This window comes from Ammodytes marinus (assembly GCF_949987685.1).
Source record: "Ammodytes marinus genome assembly, chromosome: 22".
NCBI lineage: Eukaryota > Metazoa > Chordata > Actinopteri > Uranoscopiformes > Ammodytidae > Ammodytes > Ammodytes marinus.
In genome coordinates this window covers 5354235-5377938 of record NC_137226.1, presented here as the reverse complement: position 1 = coordinate 5377938, position 23704 = coordinate 5354235, and the positions used below count along the sequence as shown (strand labels likewise).

At 43.0% G+C, this 23704-nt stretch overlaps 3 protein-coding genes across 12 annotated transcripts in view; 2 read left to right on the top strand and 1 right to left on the bottom strand.

Moving 5' to 3' along the window:
- kdm7aa (lysine (K)-specific demethylase 7Aa) overlaps positions 1–5464 on the top strand; it is a 28268-nt gene extending 22804 nt beyond the window's left edge. The window contains exons 13-18 of the mRNA XM_080051152.1: positions 221–345; positions 595–749; positions 859–953; positions 1327–1523; positions 1849–2237; positions 2786–5464. Of these exons, the coding sequence (XP_079907278.1) occupies positions 221–345; positions 595–749; positions 859–953; positions 1327–1523; positions 1849–2237; positions 2786–2874 (1050 nt within the window). The 3' untranslated portion in view covers positions 2875–5464. The remainder of the gene's footprint in view (positions 1–220; positions 346–594; positions 750–858; positions 954–1326; positions 1524–1848; positions 2238–2785) is intronic.
- Positions 5465–5574: 110 nt separating this feature from the next.
- Positions 5575–7532, bottom strand: ndufb2 (NADH:ubiquinone oxidoreductase subunit B2). Its single transcript, XM_080051530.1, has 4 exons — positions 7345–7532; positions 7006–7150; positions 6142–6218; positions 5575–5674 (listed from the first exon to the last, which is right to left on the bottom strand). The coding sequence occupies exons 1-3, from the start codon at positions 7428–7430 to the stop codon at positions 6144–6146; spliced, it is 306 nt and encodes a 101-aa protein (XP_079907656.1). The 5' UTR covers positions 7431–7532; the 3' UTR covers positions 5575–5674; positions 6142–6143.
- A 4350-nt stretch (positions 7533–11882) lies between these two features.
- kmt2e (lysine (K)-specific methyltransferase 2E) overlaps positions 11883–23704 on the top strand; it is a 29735-nt gene continuing 17913 nt past the window's right edge. For all 10 annotated transcript variants that reach the window (XM_080050992.1, XM_080050999.1, XM_080050997.1 and 7 more), the window contains exons 1-2: positions 11883–12180; positions 21743–21927. In XM_080050992.1, the coding sequence (XP_079907118.1) occupies positions 21857–21927 (71 nt within the window). In that variant the 5' untranslated portion in view covers positions 11883–12180; positions 21743–21856. The remainder of the gene's footprint in view (positions 12181–21742; positions 21928–23704) is intronic.

Sequence of the window (23704 nt, the reverse complement as noted above, 5' to 3'; positions counted from 1 at the left end):
TCTTAGTCTTGCGCTTTGTTCCAGGTGCCTCCCCAAAATAATTTGTGATGATTATACAATGAAAAAATTATTCAATACTAAGAATTATATATAGATAAAATGTGTTTTGTGAACTAACTGCATGCCCTGCAAATGTAAACAAATCCCCTCCTCTGAAACTGCACAGTGCACCTTTTTTAAAGATATATTGTGTATTGACTGACTGTTTCTGCTACTTTAGGATGAGGCGTTCTGTGCCAAGGTTCACGGGAAGCTCAACAAAGTGTCGACCGCGTCTGCCGCTGCTTCTGAGTCTTTAGACGACAACCACCTCCGGCTCATGCTGGTCAACGGAAGAATTATCAGGTGACAGATCTCTTCTCTTTAGGCAACACAGCAATGTGTTTGTGCTTCTTATTTACTTGGGCTCACTGATTATTCAATTCAATTCAGTCGACTTTAATTTGGGGAAACACTTTTTAGTTTGCTACCCAATAAGTGATTGACGATGAGAGAGACCTTTTTTTAGTTTATGACCATAAGCCAAAATGAAATTGTACAGTGGAGATTCTTTATGTTTTTCGGGGAAAATAATTTTAGTGTGTGTGTGTTCAGAGATTTGCGGCGACCAGCCAGCAGCCCGGTAAAGACAGAGGGTGAAGAGTCGCCTGTCGACCAAGGCCCAGCCAGGAGTTGTGTGGACGTGAAGTCAGAGAGGACACACAGCGGTCAAGAGCAGCAAAGCACAGGCGAGGAACCCAATCTCCTCAGTAAGTCACCACCGGTTCATATTGTATAGATTTTTACCAGAGATATTTATATCAACTTTTTTCATTTAACCTTTGAAACTCATTGTGTGTTCCTGTGTTTCTCTCCCAGGACGTCTGGAGAGGGTGAAGACTGAACTCAGGGAAGACATGTCGGGACACTCCAGTGGTTCAGACACAGATTCAGACAGTGACTCTCCCACACAGGTAAATGATCTGCAGGATCTTACATGCCAATCTATTGAACTATTTACTGACTCTTTTATTGCCGGCTGTGGCGAAGCGAGTAGGGCGGTCCTCCACTGGGTTGCAGGGTCGGAAGTTCGATCCCCCGTCTCCCCACCACATGTCGAATTGTCCCTGGGCAAGATGCTGAACCCTAAATGGTTCCTGAAAGTTAGCTTTAACCCTGCTGCTGCTATCGGTGTATGAATGTGTGTGTGATTGGGTGAATGTGTACAAAACAATGTAAAGTGCTTTGGGTCTGTGGAAAAACCAGGGAAAAGCGCTATATAAATCCATCCATTTACCATTTACACTGTATTTATTTATACACCCTCTCTACCTTTTGCCAATTCAGCTCAAAACGTCGCCATTGTCGTCGTCGTCATCGTCGTCATCGTCGTCCTCTTCCAGTGAGGATTCAGAAAGCTCCCAGGATGAGGAGGAGGAGACGGAGGCAGAGTCGGGCTCCTCTCAGCAGAAAGGCTCAGGGCAAAGCATAGAGCTGGACCCATCAGGGAACAAACTCAGGCACAAACACAAACCACTCAAAAGGTGAGAACCATGGGCCAAAGATGGTGAGAAATAGTCCTCCAGAACGGCTGTGGCAAAGTGGGTAGGGCGGTTGTCCACTGGAGGGCAGGGTTGGCGGTTCGATCCCCCGTCAGCAGTTATTTCAACTATAATATTTATAAACATTTATGTCCAATCAGATGTCGGTAACCCCTGATTGAGACACCCAACTTTGATATCATATATTGATTTTTTTTTTTAACAATTTGAAACCACGTTTCCAGAGGCTTTAAACAATTGTTATATTCAATTGCACTTAGACGTAAGTAGTAAATAACCGAGTCCTGTTATGTGTGCCTTCCCACAGAGAACGTCCTACCTCACCCAGCACAGAAGAGGCCATTCAGGGCATGCTGTCTATGGCGGGTCTGCTATGCTCCACCACCTCCTCCTCCTCCTCCTCCAGTAAGCCAGATAAGGAGGCCCCGTCGCCCCCCCAGGAGTCGTGGTGGTCGGGCTCCAGCCAGTGTTCCCCTCTGGAGCCCCGGGAGGAGGAAGCCGCTCAGCACCGCCTGCAGGGGGACAAGAGCCCCATGGACAGCCAGGGCAACAGCAGCGAGGCCTGGGACAATCAGGGCCTGCACAGCCCAGAGACTACAGACTACCAGTACTGTGACCCCTCCATGTCCCCACCGCTGCACCCCTCCAAGAGGCACGCACCCAACCCCCCGCCCATCAGCAATCAGGCCACCAAAGGTTTGGAACATCAGATTAGATATTTGTATTCATGTTTACTAGTTTTGGCATTAGAAAGCTTTTTTCATCTGCTCAACCCTAAAGGTGGAGTCAGTAGTTTTGGAGAACGCTTTTGTCAAACTCAATGATTAGCTCCTCAGGATCCAATACCTGTCCGTAATGTGTGCGCGCTGGAAGAAAAAAATCTTGGATTAATACACAGCCTCTGCTCTTTAAACTGGTATGTAAAAAAAGGGGCCCATTGTAGCTAGCAACATGCTCGTTTACAGAGCCTAGGCTGTGTATTAACACTGAATATGTTTTGTGCTTGTGATCAATATTTCATAGACAACATTTTATAGACATAGAACGGTTCATAAACCAAAAGGATTTAATTGAGAAAATATTTGATAATCATCCCAGAGTAGTCAGTTCCCGCCCTAGAAGACTTGCTCTGTAAACACTCACTCCTTTTATGCTTAGATCTAAGGCTGACCAAACGATTAAATGCGATTACCTTTAACATGAGGTCTCCTTTTGTTTGTTTGTTTGTTTGTTTGTTTTTTCAGGCAAACGGCCCAAAAAAGGAATGGCTACAGCCAAGCAGAGACTGGGGAAGATCCTGAAACTCAACAGACACAATCGAGTCTTTGTGTGACACTCCACCACATCTTCAAAAAAAAATCTGCCAAGCGATAAAGTGGGGGATGTATACTTGAAGAAAAGAACGAAACACTTGTGTATTTGTTACCGGACACTTTTGTGCTGTAGAAATTGGGGAAGGAAAAAAAAGAAAAAGGAAAAAAAAACAAGAACACACTGCCTGGAGAAGGGCCTCAACCGAGCGAATCTTGACGCGTAACAAAAGAAAAACAGGCTCACTGTGCATGCTTAGGAGACAGGGTATTGGATTTGAAAAATAAAGAAGCAAGTGCACGACTTCACCACAAGCACACTAAGAACAAAACAAGAGGCGGTTGGAGCTACGGGAAGCGGAGAGGGACAAGCTTTGTTACGACATTTTTCTTGCTGCAGGGAAAAAAAGGTGGACTGGAGTCTCCTGTGGGCATTTTTTAAACAAGAGATTTTTCAGGAGGGGTCTACCTAAAAAAAACATCGAGAATATGCTTTGAGCAAGATATCTACTGCTTCTGGGATGCCAATATCACCTGTGCATCATATTTACTAGTGTTTCCTCTCTCCGCTGAACGCACGCACCCCCACCCCCCCTCCACACCTCCCCCAAATTCTCTCACTTGCTTCACGGCTGTCATGGCGACAAGAGGACGACGGAGCAGGTTGAAACTGAGCTGTGTCTTTCAGCTGTCGAGGTGCTTGAGAGGAGAACTGATATTTCAAAATGGTGCTCATTCGTTTGTACTTTTTCTCCACTCATGCGCGCCTTCCACCCACCCTTATCTCAATCACACCAGCAATAATGACTTGGAGGAGAGGACGAGAGTGGGAGGCAGCACTTTGGTTGCACTCTTTGCCTAGATTATTCTATTTGTAGAGAAATGGAAAGGAAAAAAAAAACTGTGCATTAACGACTTGGCTCAATCGAGTGCAAAAATACTCTCAACTCTGCACCGTGTTGTTGTTTGATGATTGGAGTATTTAGTATTTTTGTCGGAAAAGGGCGAGTTGCCTCAAAGTGCTGCCTCTCTGAATTTGTTAAAAAATAGGACTTTGCGAGTCGACGAATGACTCGCTCGATATCCTACTTAATTTATTTCTTGTTTTTATCTGTGATGATGTTTTTTATAATGTGTTATTTTTATGGATTCCGAATGATGTATTTATTAATTGAAAGAGATAATGATTTTATTATATTTTGACCCTTAAAACCTTTAAGCTATTCTGAGGGGTTTCCTTTCTAGAGGGATTTTTCTTTTTTAAATCTTTAACTCATACTTTTTTGTAACTGTGGATGTTTTTAGAGTTCATGTGATCATCTGTCGAGTAGCGATTTTACCTACGAATCTTTTTCTATTGTCGCAACTCTTTTCCCCCACCTTCCCTACAATTGAATAGAATCCCGTGTTGATTCTTGTCTGTCCTGTTTTTTTTTACTATTCTTCTCCCTGTAAGCCAGAGGTGTTGGGGGCTATGTGCGAATGGAAACTTAAGTTTAGTTGAGAGAAATGTCGACTTCCATATCTACACCTGAGCTTTTTTCAGCTAGTGCCACTTATCATGTTGCAAAAAAAAAAAAAAAAGTATTCTGAGCCACTGTGGTCAATCCAAAGTAGTCGATTTGAGGAACTCCAATGGGATGAATGAGGTTTTTCCTTTAAAAAAAAAAAGTGCAGAATTGATGCGAGATGTGTGTTTTTGCTTGGGTTGCGTAGTTCTTCAGTCTCAGGGAATGATGCCATGGACATAAACCTACGATTAACCCACCAGCCACGTCATGTTACGCAGACAGGACGCTCTCGGCACTCACGCAAGACTCCTACCATTCACCTCTGTGCTTTGGAGCTGCCGAGGTCTGTTTCTCATTGCTCAAATTTTATTTTATTTTTTTTTTAATTTCATGATCGTGGTTTGCGAGTTGTTTAAGGCTAATCTGTGCTTTAACCAGTCAGTCATTGTAGTTTCTTAGGCTAACTTTTACAACTTCTATCCCCCCCCCCTAACACTGCTTCTTAACACACTTCCAGCTCAGTGTTATTATACATAAAAAAAATCATTTCACCCTTCGTAAATGACACCTAGCCTAGGCTAACTGTTGCCAGGTAGCTTTAAGACCACTCTCTGAACAGCGTGAGACTTTTGAAGAAAAAAAAAAAAAAGCTTTGCTCAGGTTGACTTGTAAGTGCACGTGAACTGCGAGTGACTGTCATCTAATCATTCAGCCCTTATGGTGGTCCATATCGTCCTAACACACATCTGACTTTACTAAATTAGTGATAAATACATCGCCAGACTTGTTTCCTTTTTTCTTACACTACACTTTAACCTTTTTAAACTCTTTGCATGTCAAGTCATTGAAAACACACAAGCTGGCCCGCAGGCAGGGTTTTTTTATGAGCTGTAGTATTCATCGTACAGGATCTGTCCCTTCTTCTTCTTTTGCTTTTTAAATGCAGCTCTCTTGGCATTTCTATTATGTGCGTTGGTTCTTAAAATGTTTTTTTCCCCAGATTTAAATGGCTTATGATTTTAAAACATACAAACACTGGCTAACTGTGACACTGTTGATGCGTTGCATTTTTGTTTCTGCATTTCAAAAAATTGCGTGTAAATAAAAACTAATGAAAATAACATACTCGTTTTATTTACAGTAGTGGCTGTAAAAGTGTTTATTTTAAGATGTTTAGATGCACTGCAGTTGACAAAAAAAGACAGTAGTTAACCATATTTAAAGATACTTTTATTAGTATGTACAACAATGACTTTCAGAATATCCTGAAGATTTCCACAAAGACTTGCACGGCAGCTTCGATCTCTCTGATCTACAAAGAGAAGACAAGATAATGTTAACAGAAGAAAATACAATATACACTCATTTGCAAGTTTGTTATGTGATACACCGAGATTAAACTAATGCAAGTGTGGGTCAACTGATAATCCTGTAAACAATGAGTAGCATTCCTACCAATAAGTGCATTTAAAGACATTTCAGGTGTACATGTAAATCGTTTGGGTCAATTTGAGAGCATAACAGTCTAAAGAAAACGGCAAAACCCTTTAGTACAGTAAGGCATACTGTATTATTAAATATTTGTAGCCATTTTAAAAGGAAGACTTTCACATGAAAACAAGGACAGATGTGTATCATTATAATTTAATCAAACTGCCATAGTCACAGACCTTTGAATAGAACACCTGTCTTTTCTTTGATATCTTAAGTATATCTACACTCCTGATTGGAAAGAGTACCAGTATTCATTTAAGTTAAAAAGGAACTTGAATAAATCACCTTTATTCCTCATCATCTGGAGGGATTCCCAGCTCCTCATCTGTCCATTCAGCGGTATCTGGCCAGGGGAAGTGACCCTACAGAACAGGTAAGGTAACATTTCCATTTTACATCCAAAATTAGACTAGATTGCCTGTCAGGTTTGTTCAACACACAACAGAAAATAAACAACTCGTAAAAATGCACATTATACAAATGGACTTTGTAGCAACACCTTCAGTAACCAGATTTCTCGTAGGAAAGCTGTTTTGGAGATTGACTCACAGCCTTCCTTTGAATATTTGGTAAGTATTTAGATGGTTTGTATATTCGATCTTATTATATTTGAGTTGTGAAAATAATTTGAGTACATTTCCCCTAGTCTGCAGCCACTGTAACTGAATTTGCCTGCAGGTATGTCAGTTTACTTTCATTAAATTATTAGTTTCAGAAGATGTAGCCTTTAAACTTGTCAACACGGAGATTTCACAGCACATACAACATATTCATAAACATTTGCTAATTCACACACAGAAAAAAAACACCTTAAACGCTTATTTGATTTACTATTACAAGTGGGCCTACATATTAAATAGCCTTTAAATGTTTCGTTTTATTATGAGTATTGCTGCATGAAAAGGAGCCAAAAAACAACTCTCCTACTAGTATAATTGAATCAGGCTATTAGCTTTACAGGGTCCTATTTTGGATCCGAGCCCCATTTCCCTTAATACATGCACCTGCACTGAGAGTGGTGCTCTGTGCAAATTCGAGATTAAAGATTGTTTATTTTGCCATATGCAAAACAAATACATAATCAGTCTTTAACATTGAATGACTTGATACAGATGAGTCTGGGCAGTGACATACAACACCTTAACTTACCATGACTGCGTCTGGGTCGTGCCAACAATGCCACAGGATCCAGAACCACATGGCACCGCTTAAAATCTCAGATTCTATTTTCTGGTTCTTGGTGATCTGAGGATACTGTCGGTACTGTGGCTCAATGTGGGGTCCACCACCAGCCCTACAACATAAAAACAACACTTTAAATATATATATATATTGAGTCATTATCCGATAGAATGTAGTATACAATAACATTTAATATGGTGTTGTCAGTATCAAAAGCTTTACTGTTTTACAGGTTCCGTTTTATTGCAAAGTTTTCGGTATAGCTAACGTATTAGCTGAAATGCTAGCGGGCTTGAAAACACTCACTTTCTGGTCACTATTCTTTGAGGGCCACGTCTGATGAGCTGAGTTCCTGTGCGGAGGACTCCCAAAGCCCTTCCAAAAGAAGCCATGACTGCTTACTAAGCAAACAACAGCCTTCTTTTGGGTTTAAATGTTGGATATTTCTACGAGATACTGCTCCGCTCTTGGAGGAGTCGGTCACCTTCTCCTCCGTGTCAATAAACGACCTCGGTAAAACGACAGCTGTGATTGGACAGAGCGTAACGACATCCTTTGATCCTCCGCGCTGATTGGCTGAATGAAAAATCTGTTTAATTTACAGCGCCCCCTTGTGTTCTGCCAAGGACACGACTTCCCATGTATGTTCAATTATATATTATTTATCTTTTTTTGTATGTTTTCCCTGCCGTTTTTACAATGAAACATGACATAGATTGACTTAGTAAGCTGATAGTTATATATATTGTCTTTCGAGTCAACAGATCACTACTATAGACCTACTCAAAAGTGAAAAATATGAATAATAATTGCAATACAATATAACAGTGAAGTGTGGTAGCCCACTAGATGGCGCCAAACGCTAAATCAAGCTAATAACAAAGGTGAATTCATTTGGATAATGTTGTGTTTGTGTTGCACACTTCTTGGACATGAATATCCCCTCCCCGAGTCAATATATTTAATATCAGTGTGAAAAGTAGCAGACAAAAGAAATAAAAGTGCTTATGTAACTTGGATGTACACAGATCACTCGGATGCGGTGTTTCTTGGGACATGTATCCAGGGTAAAGGTGGTTCTGTCGGGCTCTGACAACCACATACAGATGTAAAAACATGTGCAGACTGGCCACATCTCGGTTTGCTGCTGTGGTTGCGAATTAAAGCGGAACGGCTCAGGGTAGGAAAACAGGAAATAATAATAATAACAGTGTCGGGATCGCGCACGGCGCCGCCGCCCAGTGGTGCGCGTTCCCATGATCATGCATACGGAAAAGAAAGACTCGTCGACGCCATCTTGTTCCAAGCCAGACAACGAAACAACGAAATCCAAATTTGTTCGTTGAAAATAAGTGACTTTTTAACGGCCGGCACAAGAAGTTAATTCCCAACGGACAAGGGAGACATTGTGATGTCGACTCGTGTAGCTTTTAGTCTGTATGGAGCCTCTTAAGGACAGCAATACACCGGTTACGTTGTTACATCGATGTTATTTTTTCCCACCCGCATTCCGCGAAGACCCGCCCTAGCCTGCTCCTGATTGGCTAGTACTCTTTGCTTTTCAGGCGCCTTGTGATTGGATGCCCTGTGTGCAGCGCGAAGTTAGCACGCCCCCATAGCCTGAGCACAGTAAAAAGGATTAGAAACGTACTGAAAATGGCAAAAGAAAGGTAAATAAATGCTAAACTTGCTTTCCTTTGTTATCTTATATTCATAAGTGCCTTCAAATTAAAAGTGTAGTCCACCCTAATTCAGCAATGTTCTTATAAATGGAGTGTTACTTGTCTTGTCACTTTAACTTTGTTTAAATGTTTGTATACTGTTAATATTGTCACCTGTTAATGTTCATCTCTCAAAATACCGCTCATGACCAGAACCACGTCTTATATCGCATAGGCCTTCAAATTGACTATATATTTGAATGTAACAATGTATGTCATGTACGTCATTTTATTTTGCATTCTATTCTTATATTCAAAGATTATTCATGTACGTTTAATTGTACTTTAAAGTGTCAGGTGACTCTTCATTTCAGAGTTCATCTTCATACATTTTTCTTACTTTTCTAAAGTTGCATTGATGAACATGATAACTCAAGAATTGCATTGCCAAAGACTAGGTAGCTTAACTGTTATGACAAATAAACCGTAACACTATTAATTGTCAGCTTCGTTCTAGTCTTTACTTCTGATGCAGAATTTGTGTTTATTGTTTAACGAAATCAAAAATAAAGCAACAGTTTTGTACATGCTGTGTCTATGGTTTTTAATCTACTGTATTTCTGTAAAACCCGAACTGGATTACAGTACGCTTTATTTATACTACGTCCTAGTAGGGTTATGTAGTACGCAGTCCAGGCGTCCAATCACAAGGCATCTGGAAGCAAGAGTGCTTGCCAATCAGAGGCAGAGTAGGGCGGTACTGGACCTACTCAGAGGAAGAGTCCTCTCGGAAAGCGGGTGGGAAAGAAAATGAAGCGTTGTTGCAACGTTGTAACCTAATGGCGCCTGGTCGAGGTTGCTCTGCTCTCCGGGTGCGCCCCTCTCCCCTCACAGCTCAGAGCCCGCCCACAAATACTAACTACATGATGTCATCAGAAACCAAACGTTTCTCAGAAAATAACCTGCTTTCATCAATTGCTTTTGGACAATTTTTCCACTTCCCAACAAACTATGCGCCTGTAGGCCTATCTTTAACCTAAAATGGGTCAGATCGTCTTCACAGCGAAAAACTCTTGAGTGAATGATTTCCTCTACCGAAAAATCCGTTTAATCGATGCATCCTCCACAGCCGTTAGCTAGCATTTCCGTATTTAAAGGAAAAAATAAAAAAATTATTGAGGTTGGCTCGCTCGGCTCAACTTATACCCTCCGTCCTCCCCCCAGCTTTATTTCTAACAACCTGACTGCCCGTGCAGCAGCAGATGCAGCGGTCCCGCACCAATGCGCATGCGCCTGGGGTTGCGGTTTAGGGTGGGGGAGGGTCAATATATGGAAACGATGAGAATATCCTCTCTGAACATGTGATGTCAAAGGGATTTCTACAGACATATTTCTTGGGGGAGATGACAGTAACCGATTTACCACAACAATAAAGCTGTCGGAACAGTTGCTGCAATTGTTACATCCATTGTCAAACATGTATCTCTCAGCCTAAGTTCAGAGATATGGTGGTGAAATAAATCAAAGGGCTTGTTAATTCCATCTACTACTAAACAGGGCTCCTACTATCAATTTTATTAAACAAGAACTGCAGAGAAAAACAAAATCAAATGCTCCGGGCTAGGAAAACAAACGATTTTGTCCTATTTTTATATATATATATATATATATATATATATATATATTTCAAGTCGTTTAAAAATAGGCCCTACACAAGTATAGAAAACATAGGTCACCTAAATCACTTGGAGGCCACAATATCTAAAACATGACCATATTGGATCATGCCAGGCCCATGCAGACCTGTGTGGTATTAATGCAAGGCATTTGTAAATCATTCAAACAAAATGCTAGCAATATTTTATATTGCAACGTCAGATACAACAATTTTAATGAATAGAATCATTTTAGTCACAATATCTATCACAATAGTATTTTCATTACTAATATTTTGACTATTGATTTAGGACATTTAATGTCAATTAAAGCCTTATATTTTTATGAATTATTTCAATGCCTTTTGAGACATGGGGATCTGTGAACCCTGTACTAGTCCTACACATATATATAGGCCTACAAAAAAACTGTTTTTAAAGAAGTTTAAATGTGAGATTTGCTAAACTTTGAGTAGCCAATGAGTGTGATAATAGACCTACACAGTAGATGTTTGTTTTTTTGAAAATGTAAGTGCTGGCTTTAATGTGTGTGATTTATGACCAGCCCTCTGAATATTTTCCTCTAAGGTCTGTTTTCTTTGTCCACGATTTAATCTTATTGCTTAGTGTTTCACAGGCTGCCCCTTAATGACAGCAGTTCAATTCAATATACAGACCACCTCTCTTGTGTAAGGGGGTTACATAACCGTTTAGTAGCCTCCTACTGTGTGGGGTTGCGGATTTTGGTGCTCCTTTTCAGTCGTGCCTGTTGTAAAACAAGAGATCTCCATCCACATTTTGTGGTTTAACTTTGGTGACTGACAGTAATTATAACCAATCTGGACTTGGCCACTCAGCCAACCCTTTTATGGGTGTTATGTTGTCGCTGTGTTTATGGATAATAATGTTTCAAAAACACACAGGCCTGCATAGCCTAATTAATAAATCATAAGCATTGGCTTTAGTAAATGTCTATGTGGGTCTGGTTACTGCAGCACCTGGAGAGAGGGAAAGGAAAAAGGAGGGGAAACAACAATTCGTTATCACAAAAATTCCTGATAAGAGAATGCCCACCGATGACTTCACTTTCACAAGATGATCAAGAAAACAACACACATCACATATAGGCTCTATGAATTGCTGCATTGCACGCTGCAACTTTGGTTTGTTATGCTATTCAAACAAACACAAAAATATATAAAAAACACCTGTATTATGATTTAAGAAGGTTTAATTCTCACTTATACTAAATGTCCACTTTGACGAGCATAATCTAAAAGAGTGCAGCGCAAATTAAATCCACATCGTTGCCGACTGAAATAGCAGAGAGACTCGTCACTCGAGGAAGAACATTTGTGAACGCGCACGAAGCACGGTCACGGCGCCCGTGTGAAACCGGGTGTGCAGCCCCGCAGCATGTGGAGGCGGGGCTCGGGTTTAGTGATGGCGAGGGAGGGGGGCTCGTGGGGGAGGCGGAGTCTCGGCAGTCCTGGCAGGGCCGCCATTTTTGCAAAGGGAAAAGAGACTGGTTTGAGAGGATCTAATTTCTAAAAGTCGCCGTTGACTAGGGCACAGTTATAACGGTTTCGAATTGATTTAGTGGTCAAATTTGTGTTTCCGCACAATACCAAGAGCCAAGGAATTTCTCTCAGGACAGGACTGTGTAGAGGACGCGTTTAAATCCAAACATTGTAAAGCTTTGCTGGGGATCCGCAGTGTGTGGACAGAAGTATTGTTTTGGTTGTGGAAGCAGTGTGGAAAGCGACGGGGGTCTCACCCAGGTCCCCTTATTCGCTATTCAAATCCTCCATAGTGGACATAAAACGGTGAGTAAACTGCATGTGGTGGTAGTTGTATGGTGAGGCTATTGTTGGCATTAGTTAGCTGGCTAGTTGTATCAGCTGAGGTTAGCTTGCTTGCTAGCTAGCTCATCCGCACCGTTAGTTTACGGTGTATTATTGCTTATTCTGTCTAGTGTTTGTATTTACGTTTAATCATAATTGAAAACAGATATATAGGTGACGTAAGTTTCCAGTGTGAGTGTCAAGTTGGCAAAGCGAAACGCCAGGAGACCACTTGCTAGCTAGCGCATGCTACTAGCTCAAATTAGCTCGACTCAGACCGAGCAGGGCTCTGACTTTTCGTTGATCGTGTGGCAATAAAACGAGACGTCATACAAAGTTGTCGTAGTAAAAATACATATTAACAAGTAGCGGCTATTAATGTGACTATTTGCCACGATGTTAGAGCACCTCTTAATGCTGAATGCACATTAACGTTATGGGTAAAAACCTGCATTTAGATTAAAACCTGTCCCATAACCTAACGACTCAGACAACAACAGTTAACATTGCAAAGCACTGAACGTGTCCTTTATAACAATATGTCATACTAATGTTAATCGCACGTTGACTCACTATAACCAGAGACATGTTTAGTTTGACACAGTGACACTGCGGGCCATAATGCGCACGGTTTCATCCCCTTTAGTGTAAATGTGACCTCCTCATTACAACGATTTATTTCCAAGCTGTTAATTTACTTTACATTAGCTAAGGCTCTTGTATTGTATCTGCAGCTGTCAGCAAACAAACGCGCCAGCTCTTTTTCTCTCTCGACATCTTCTGTTACTTGAATAGAGTGTTTGCCACAGTGTCACTCAGCACGAAAACACAACATTTTAACATTAGTTACACAAACTTGAATCTGTCGCGGTTCCTGCTGAGCCCTAGAGCACGGGACATTGTTTCCGCTCAGCCAAATTTCATACAATGCAACTGTTCAAAGCCAAGGGACAATGAGCTTTCTTTACATGCATTAAACACATATATAAAAGATGTGTAGTCTGCTATGTTCTAGTCAACTCAAAGCAAGAGCAGCTGTTAAAGGATCCCTACATGCCTGGCAACATTGCGCAGTAATCTGTAGAGTCGTAGTTATGACTATTTAGAAATCAGGACTAAATCCATTGACAACGAGGAACACGCGACTGATATTTTGTTATAACCGGACTGTAAAAAAAAGTACATTTCGCTATCAATTCATTTAGATTTCGGGGTGTATTGGGTTCAAATGCTGCAAGCGTGGGGGAGGGGATGTTTCATTTGGGCATCTCGCTCGCCCCAGTGTCAGACAATTTGTAACTCCATCTCGATAGACGCCATGCTGAACTGAACTGTGGCAATTGGTTGTTTTTAACTGACTTGAAACAAATAGCCGCATGAATGTACAATCGGCTTTGGACTGGGCCACTTAACTCTCAGCGCTGATATTTTCGCTCTTCTGTCTATGACGAGCATTAATCCACTTTTCGCGTCGGCACAAGCCTTGTTCGCCAACTTAAACCCACTACGCATTATGCCGTTAGCTCCCGTCGGTTACCGCTAGCTTTCCACGGTTATTTTTGGCGTTTTATTTGCAGCACACCATTTACGAATATGTCTAGTATCGCTATGTTAAACTTCGCTACTTCCGCTTTCTGTTCAAATATTATAGAAAGCCAAATTTGAGTCTGTTCGTGCTCCGATTGTCTCCATACTCTCAATACCTTTACATTTAGCCCGCTACACTTCCACAGGCCGTTGCTGGCCATAATTGCTAGCCGATTAGCTTGCTCTCTTTGCTTTCGACGAATTCACACAAAACCCTAATGGCAACAACACAGAGACTGTACCGACAGAGTGATACTTAGGGTAGAGTGTATGAAAGAGGCGATTGAATGCATTCTTGGGGATTTTCTTCCCATGGCGAGGCTCCCGTGGCCACACGATTGTCTCGCCGTCCTGAGAAAAGCGCTATGAAAATGGCGACCGAGAGCACCAGGGTGTTGTGGTAACATAATAGCAACGTTGTTACCCTCCACACCCCTATCGGCAGGACGGACTGCAGCGCCTTCATACTCGCTGGGAAGCAACTACACAAAACATGATTTCTTATTTTAGTAAATGTTAGGCATAAGAACAACAAGAAAAAATATAGACTGCCTCGGTAGGCTATTACTGCGCCTTTTGACTTGTCATAGTAACAACCAGTGGTGCTGTGTTGTCTATTCATAAAACGAACAGCATAGTATCCTTGTAACATGCGTCACGGCATATGCCATCGCTTGTGTTTCTGTTGCAGTGTTGGCTGTTGGGACATGAGGTTTATTGTCAAAAAAGATTAGTGTTTGCAACTCGAAGAAAACACACAAACAGCACGTTTACGTACTTTAGAAAGCATTAGTTTAGCGAAGGTACACAAACACAACTCTTCTATTGCAAACTCGCTCCTCTGTTACAAATGACCTCCCTCCCTGAAGTCATCTTTACTAGATTAACATTATGCAGTGTGTCCCCCACAACCATGCTTTGCATTTCCACTTTACCCTGTTCAACCTATTTCTTTTTCAGTGTGATAGAAATGCACTCAATATTTAATGAACAGTTGGTTATTTATGGTGGGCAATGATCAATAGTATTCACTGTTGGTGAAGACATGTTTGTTGTAATTTGCTTTAAAACAAGACTCAAAATAAATAAGAGATAACCCAGCCTTGTGGATTTTATTTTTCAGTTTTATTATACATCATAACATGCTACGGATGTCCCACTCAACTGTTACATCGCCTATGTATATTTTCCATGGTATTTTTAAAGCCTACAGTTGCAACAACACATATACTTTAACCACACAATGAAAACACTGCTTGGATCATATCAGATACTTATCTTGCATTTTTTTTCAGCACAATACCATATAACATGATTTAGTTAATATTGCATCATGTTTGTATTGTGTGTATTTACGCTGTAGTCTGCAATTCAAGGTTTATTTACTGGATAGGGCTTTCTAGCTTGTGGACCTGTTTTGGTGGTGTGTCACAGCTCTTCTTTCTCTACATCAACCTTGGTCAAACTTTGGCTCTTTTTTCAGTGCAAAAGGCCTTTTCATGCCTACTGCCAAGTAGCTTTTGTTTCATCTTTTCCTTTTGATACAAAATACTGGTGCAAATTTCATGTGATGATTCCATATTGTTCTCAGCCTCAGTGCGGAGAGACAGTGGTATACAGTGTATTATACAAAGGAACCCGTTTGACTAAAGCCTCTGTCAGTGGCAGGAACAATGCAACAGGAAACAGGCCCCAAACCCCACACCATGTGAAATAAGCGGGCCAAAGAGAGTCTGTATCAACTCACTTTATTACTATTTATATCAAAAACATTACGAAGTACGTGAACGTTCTGTGTAGCTTCTGTCAATTGAGGGTCAGTGTCATCCTTATTCAGTTCAGTTGCCTCTTGGTGTGTTTCTCATAGTAGTAAGTGGCAAAGGGTCTTCTCTTGTGTGGAGGGTTTAGTACTGCTAGATGTATGAGAGGGCATATAGTGCTTAATCAGTCTGCTATATACACACACATCCCCAGTAATCTTGTTCATTGTTGTAAAGGGGTATATATGCTGTGTTCCAGTTACACCGGGAAATTAAAGTTTCAGAGTTCCCAGTCTGAAATTTCAACTGGAACGCAACCCTGAAGTCAGGATTCCTACTTGGAAACTCATAGACATCTTTGCCAACCCTGAGTTCAACATTCAACATGGCTGATCACAAACAGAACAGCAGTGAACACTTTGATAATATAACGTTTGAGCTATTCTGTATTATTTGTGTCACATTAGATCCACTGTGTGTACATGGCACTGCTCACTTTCTGTATGGATATGTTGCTTGCTACCATATTTGGATGCACAAACTACTATATAGAGCGTTGTTGTTATACTGGTATTGCTAACTATGGTTAACCCCAGGTGATCGCTACATGGATATAGTTCCTCCTCTACATGATGGTGGAGCTGAAAGTGTTAAATACCTGACTGGCTGTATGTGTGTGCCTGGTTGTCTTGTGTAGCAAAGTGTGTGTTTGCTTGCTCTGTTGACAGAGATAGTGACATGAGGTGAGTTGCTGCTGCCACTCCCCCCTCTGCCATAGGGACGGAGCACTGTGTCAGACAGCTGGGAGCCATAGCAGTCTCCGATGGCACACCTTTCCTCTCATCCTAATCCCCTAGACACAAGCTGGGTTTCCATCACCCTGGTTTTATATGTGCATTTTGAAGTATCTCATCAGAATAACTGGTGAAAATGCTGTTATAAAAATGAGGACAGCCCTCCAAGTTTACAACTTTATTTAGTTGCCACAAAGACGTTTTGGGCCGGACGCCCGTTCTCAATGTGCAATGGCAATCTATTGCTATTTCACTTTTCAGTGTGCTTAGTTTGCAAAGAGGGAGCTGATTGAAAAGTCCAGCAGGTGCACACACAGGATGTCTATTAGTGTATTGACATATTGATAGGGCAGATGAAGGCCACTGTCTCATCAGCTTTCACTTTGTCACTCCTCGAAGGGCTCCCTTTGTTATTGTGCTCGTCTCTGTCCCTCAAGGTGTGTGTGTGTGTGTGTGTGTGTGTGTGTGTGTGTGTGTGTGTGTGTGTGTGTGTGTGTGTGTGTGTGTGTGTGTGTGTGTGTGTGTGTGTGTGTGTGTGTGTGTGTGTGTGTGTGTGTGTGTGTGTGTACACCTGACCTCACCATGCAAGGCTAAGCGGTGTATAGTAGCAGTGGCCATGTCTCCAGTGATCTCACTTGTGTGGTAAACAGACCCTAAGAGACCCATGGACAAAGCTGCATGTTGCTTAGTGCCCAATCCAGTCACATGGTATCCCAGCTGGGAGGAGAAGCCGGGGCTCAGGTGACCTGTTTTTGTGCTGCTAGCTGGGCCGTAACAGATCCCTCCGTTTAACTAGCAAGGTGCCTTCAGGGCTGCAGCCTCCTTCCTGTTGTCATGCCCGTGTTACAATAGCATTCAGTGGGCAGTAGCACCATGCAGGAATCAGGGTGGGCTCAATAAAGAGGGGATGTACCGTCAATGTCGGTGATGTAACGGCACTGCGGTCCAGGCGTGAAATTGATCCTCGAGCACTGCTGTAATGGGACCTGAGTGGCTGTTGCTGTTGTTTTGCCCTCTCTGTACTCACACGCGCACATGCACGGCTCACATTTGCATTGCATTCTCCAAAATACCAGTTACAGAATCAGTCACACAGAATCAGATAAGGATGCAGGTTTACTTGAATTGGTTTTCTTAATGTAAATGTATATCGGTCCAATTTACAAATGTTTTTAAGGAACTCATCCACACAGGTCAGCAGGAGCGAGAGGGAGAAGGAGAATTTTCGCTCCAGGTGTTCTCCTGAACAGACATTACTCAGACTACAGGAGGGCTGCCCCAGCTTTGCTGCCAGACCCTGTTTCAAGTGCCTTTAACTCATTCACTTCCTGGATGTTTGAACTGAGCACAGGATATGCTTTTGTATTTTTGTTATGCCCTTAAGCTGCTATATAAATACTGTATGTTGTTCCTTATCTTATCACACAGTTTTCTGACTCCACACACACGTAGAAATGGAGGCTGGTACGGCCTGTTGTAATGCACCTGTTTGCCCACGGTTGAGCGGACATGAGATGAAGCAGTGAAAACTTCCTTAAAACAAACTTGGTGTGTTTATTCTTCAGTGCGCTGCTCTATTGGCGCTTAGCCTTGATAGTCATGCTTCATAAACACTGCAGCACCACTGTCTCCTCATCATTTGATCTTTAACACGTCTGACCTATTGGCTTGCACCCTCAACACAGTTATTGTTGTGGCCATAAAAATTGCTTGTGTGTGGACGCTTGCATCCATATCCCCCTGCTGTATTGATGTATGACTCCACCTTCAGTGAATGGGTGCAGAGGGAACACCAGCGTGTCATAAGGGATTTCTGTCTAGCAGTAGCCGTCTTAACTATTTAAATAGAAGGAAAGGAAATACAAGGTAAATAATAAAGGTACATTGTTTCTTTTTATAAAAGCGCTAACATTGCTCCCCAGAATCTACACTGTTGAGGCTGCCTGCAGTGTCTGCAGACATTATTTGTTTATTTTTTAAATCGGTAATGCAGCCTATCTCAAAATGTCATTTATGCCATCAGTCTTTCTCTTACTGTGTTGGTACTGTGGAAAATAGGACCAGCCTCACATTCCATATGGGTCATGCTTCCTGTGCATATGACTGTATTTGAAGGAGTTTGTTTTCTCAGTTTGTTTATGAGCAGCTGAGTCATTGCAGCCAGCGATGAGGACAGTCACATCGGCTCGGCAGGAGGGCTGTGGGATTCAGGCGGAATCCCTCATTTTGTCTTTGCTCCTCCTACTTTATCCAAAGACAAAACTCTGCCAAGACTTGGCTGTGAAAAACAAGAATGAAAAGGCTTTACGCATGGAGCAGTAGCGAGTAAATGGAGGAGAGAGGAAAAAGCCGTTAGCGGCATGGTTTGAGCCGTGATGGTGTGGGTTTTCCCTCGCCGACTTCAGTGCGGTTCTGTCTTAAAAGGACAGTTATTCCCCCCACACAATGACGTGACTGTGTCCCCTTGCTGAGTGAGGGAGGGAGGGAGGGAGGAGAAAGGAGAGACTGGGTTTAGGGCTATGTGCTCCACTCTGCCACCCAGAGTCCAGCCCGGGTCTCTGCTGTGTAGCATCACCGTCTGACATACCCTCTGTGTACACCTCCCCCACCCCGCCGCTGCCCTCTGAAATGGAGGGGCCGTGGATGATTTCTAAAGCTCCCTACAGCGCAGGGAAATCTCTCCAGAGAGCACGTTAAGGGTGAACACTTTGCAAAACCTAAATCTTTTTTCATTGTCCACTTGTCTTTTTACGTTGTTGACTGTCTACGTCTATTTACTCACCCTCCCTTGTGCATGCCCCCCCGTCTCCCCATGTGTTTCCATAACAGCAGTGGTTATGGCCAAAGGTGGCTTTAAATGGTCTCCCCCGGACTCCTTGTAATTAGGAACTGCGTCTGTGCCCCCCCCCCCCCCCTCCCTCCCTCTCTTCTCCTCCCTCCATTCTGCATTACAGTCTCAGGTTTATTTAGGAAATGCACAGAGGAGGGAGAGAAATCCGGCTGGGCGGGGTGACTGGGCACAGGAAGGGGGGCGGTGTGTGTGTGTTTTCTTTTCTTTTTTCACTTTTCCTTTCTTTTCTTTGGCTGTGTCTCTCCAGCGTGACCGACAGCTCCTCTAGAGGAAGTAGGAGGAGCAGGCAGAGGCACAGAGGCAGTCCCAGCAGAACACATTTTGTCAGGAATGCTGCTGTACTGTACTTGTTTTCTTTTTTCTTTTTTTCCCCCTAGCCTTTTGTCAGTCTTCTTGACTGTGTTGGCTGCATTGCATGTATGTTTGCACACAGCACTGTAAGCTTCCTAATGGAGAGGAATGTTTGAAAGGACATGGGTGAGGGGGTTATCGTTTCGTTAGTGTCTGTTTGAGTGTGTGTGGGGGGGAGGGTTATATGTGAACACCATGGATGCATTCCTAAGTAGTGACAGCAGGATTCCCCTGACAGAGTGGCGACCGACCTAGCTAGTGGACAAAGGAACAAACAGCCTTCTTCGGAGGGAAGCTATAATCTACAAATGCTAAGGCAAAGGCCTCTCAGATAATACAAAGAAAGGGGGGGATTCTGGCATTTCAGTGTTTTTGGCAAACTGTCCTGTCCTTGTTGAAAGAGAGCGCACTGTTTACATCAGTAAATGCAGGGGGCATCATGAAATGCCCCCTGTCAGTCAGTATGTTTACATGACATTAGAGAAAATGGATTTACTTTGTTAATTAATATGACCGAAACCAGACTTTAAAAATACACGTTAGTCAGAACTGAAATCGCGTACAAAATGTTAGCTATAAGTTAACCATATATCACAGTGACTTAAATCATACATTGTGAGTGATAGAGCCATGCTGTTTGACAGGGACACTCACTGCACACACAATCAGCAGATAATTTGATCCCATCAGTTTTCCTTACACAGACACACAGGGAACTTCTTCCTCCTATAAATTAGGATGGGAGCTGACAGCTGACATGTCTACTAGCCTCTCACCAGTCATGCTGCCTCAAGTGGTGCATTTGGGTACCTGTAAATTACTCTTACAGCTGTCTTGCCTTATTTAAAATCAAGAAATCTCAGTTGCATGTTTCTCTCTGTAAACTATTGAGTTTCCTTGACAGAAAGCATTCAGTTAAATTTGACAGCTAACATGGTAATAAAATACAGCTTTTCCTTGTGGTGGAGACATGTATTTGTGTGGGCATGCTAAGGCCAGACACCTAGTTAGGCATGCAGAGACAGGTTTTTGGTGTGACGGGGTGTTATTGCCTGCTAAGTAGTATGCCCTTACTCGAAATATGCCATATTCCCACATTGGAAACCCCTCTACATCTAGACCCTAAGCCCTGGTCTGAGCCTTTGTTTGGCCCCAGTGCGGAGGTGTGACCGACCTCCAGCCTATTTTGTCTCGGCATCTGTCCCTCCCACTAATCCCGCTTATCAACAGAGCCGCTCCGTATCAGAGGCAGCCACACTGGCACATATGCTCCCGTCTCTGGATCCACATCGGCCTGAGTGTATAAATTATTAGTCCGACCAACATTCATTGCCTGACGCCTAATGTGGTTAATTATTGATGACTTCATCTTTATTGCTGCAGACCCCTACAGTAGATAAAACGATTCCTATCAGTGAAACGCGTGAACGTACAGCTACAGCTTTACAGATTTTGTTTGTTATTGAGATGGATTCACATCAGCCCAGTGTATACATTATTAGTCCGACCAACCTCACAAGACACTTAATTCATTGCCTGACACATAATGTAGTTCAATCTTGATGACTTCATCTTATACCTACAGACCCTGATAAAATGATTGATTAAAAACTTCTGGACGTTCATATACAGCGTTACAGATTTTTTATATGTGTGTGTGTGTGTGTGTGTGTGTGTTATTGGGATGAGTTCTTAGAATAGAGCAGTCCTCTTCAGTGGAACAGGGGGGAAAAATGGCCTCTGAGTGTTGTTGCGTTCTCCTCCCTCCTTTCATGGCGGCCGGCTGCTGTGTGTTCTCTTGCTCCCCTTTGTGGGAGCTTTCTTACAGTGCAGCTCACGTCAAACAGTGTGTAGAGGTCGCTGCTTTAGCGCAGTTCACACTCACAGCAGTTGCACCTCCACAATACCCTTTCCTCTCGCTATTTAACAGTCGCTTTACCTCAGCTTGGTAGTTTTGTCAGAGCGGAAATTCCTGGCTTGGTTTGAAAGTGTGAATCATGCATAAGCGTGTCCTGGAAATACCCCGTTTTCACTATGATTTGTACTGCAGCCTTGTTGCAACTAGTGCTTTTGTTCTCTGTAATGAAAGGAATGACACATTGTTGAACTGATCGCCAAATGATGTTGCCAATGATGCTTTTCACACCATACTAACAGATTTTTCTTTTGTATTTGTTTCTCTCTTTTGTCTGTATGTTCAGGCCTTGTGGATGCACTTAGATGTCTGCAATGACTGCTGTGGCTGGCATGCCTCAGTGTTTTGGACTCCCATTCTCTGGACTCAGTAGGACAAGAACTGATCAGCAGAGAACGTCATGAGCATAGTCATCCCAGTAGGGGTGGACACAGCAGACACCTCGTACCTGGACATGGCTGCAGGCTCAGAGTGAGTAACACCAGCAAACACACACACCTTTTGTAAGACGCACCACTTCCTCATATCTGTCCTTTATTCATTCATGTATATCTTTGACCTTCATCTCTGCCAAAAGTTTATTCTCACTTTCCTCTCACCGTCTCCCCGCCACAGTTCTCATCTATCACCCCTCTCTGGTGTTATTCACATGCATGTGACACTCTTACTTGATCTAATAAGATTTACACTGGCCTGACTCTCTCTCTCTTCTCTTACATTTGCAAATGTACTGTTAATGGGGAAATGATCAAAGGAAGCAGAGCCCCTCTATAGTGTCTGCACTAATGGACATTTCAATCTCGCCATCGATTAAACTTGCACTCATACGGCTCATCGCATACACATTCTATCAACTACCTCTGTCCATGTGAAACCAGCAGTGAGCCTAGAATGGAGATAGACAGTATATCTGTTGCTGTCTGTGTTCCAAACATTAACTGTGTGAAACGTACAGAATTACACAACATGATTTTTTTCTCTCGATCCTTTTCCAATGCTGTCTCCAGATGTTTGCACATGTGTACACTGCATCGAGTCGATGAAGCAGAAATGGTGCATGGTGCCATGGCAACAAGCCTGGTGTTGCCCCTCCTCTCTTGTTCCTACGGTCTTGTCAAGGACATTGCCGCGTCTTTTTCTGGTCAAATAAACGAAGCAAGAGGTTCTAGTATGACTAAAGAATAACACACGTCATCAACTTATGGAAGAGGGGCTCCTATCTCTTTAAAAGACAGAGAGAGAACCCTCCCCTCCCCATCATGGCTGTTGCTGTGACAGCTTGTGTTGCCATGGTATTTGCCCCTTGCCCCCCTCCTCCCGTCCCTCTGCACTGCGCAGGGCCTGTTGCCATGGTCACTGGCCTGAGTGACAGGTGGCCCTCACATAGACATGGCGTCTTAAAAAGTCCCACCGTGCCCCCCCAGCCCCCTCCTCTCCACCAAGCTCTATGGCCACCGGGGGCAGGAGTAAGCTCCTTGCCTTGACTCTTTGTCCGTCCGCGCTGTGCGTCCGATCGCCTGCTGCACATTTATTCAAGAGCAGTAAACAAGCTTGAAAAGGGGCTTCCACCTGCTGTTGACCGGAGGGACCGAGCGTAGCACCACACACACACACACACACACACACATCTCTTTGGAGTATTGTGAGTGAACCAGCTGAGTCTTGAGGAGCGGGGCTGGCTACTCACCAGCGAAGACAGCGTCATGTCCCTTCCACATCCCCCTGAAGTCTGCGGCAGCATGACCAGCTGTTGTTGGCTAATGCAGTGTGTGTGTCCTCAGTGATACACACACACACACACACTGGCCAGCGTGCGCGCACACGCTGCTGCCTGAATACGTAGTGTTGCCATGGTAGCAAGTGGGAGCTCTTTGGGAATGAAGGCGTTGCCTCTGGCTGTTCATTGCTGCTCTTTTCCTCTCCTGCTGTTGATCTCTCCATTCTCCCTCTGCTCGGTCCACTCTGCCTCTTCACCCGCTCTCAGCAGGTGGTTGCATGTTAAATGACATGCGTTCTTTGCTAAATACTCCTGACATGTATGAGCTATTAATAGTGCCTACTAGCTTCAAGTTCTCTCTTCATTCCTCCTGTCTTTCTCTCACATATTATCTTTTCACGTTTGTGACGCAGGTCTTAATATGAGTTGATTGTAGGTCTGACTGGAGCCCTCCTACTTTGGTGAACTCCAACTCTCTAGTCCTTCCTTTCCACTTCCCAGTAGTGGAGACATGAGTGATACAAACCCTCC

Coding starts and splice junctions, on each gene's coding strand:
- ndufb2 (XM_080051530.1), bottom strand. CDS start 7,430: ATGGCTTCTTTTGGAAGGGCTTTGGGAGTCCTCCGCACAGGAACTCAG. Junction 7,151..7,344: donor CAAAGAATAGTGACCAGAAA/GTGAGTGTTTTC, acceptor TTTATGTTGTAG/GGCTGGTGGTGGACCCCACA. Junction 6,219..7,005: donor ACGACCCAGACGCAGTCATG/GTAAGTTAAGGT, acceptor CCTGTTCTGTAG/GGTCACTTCCCCTGGCCAGA.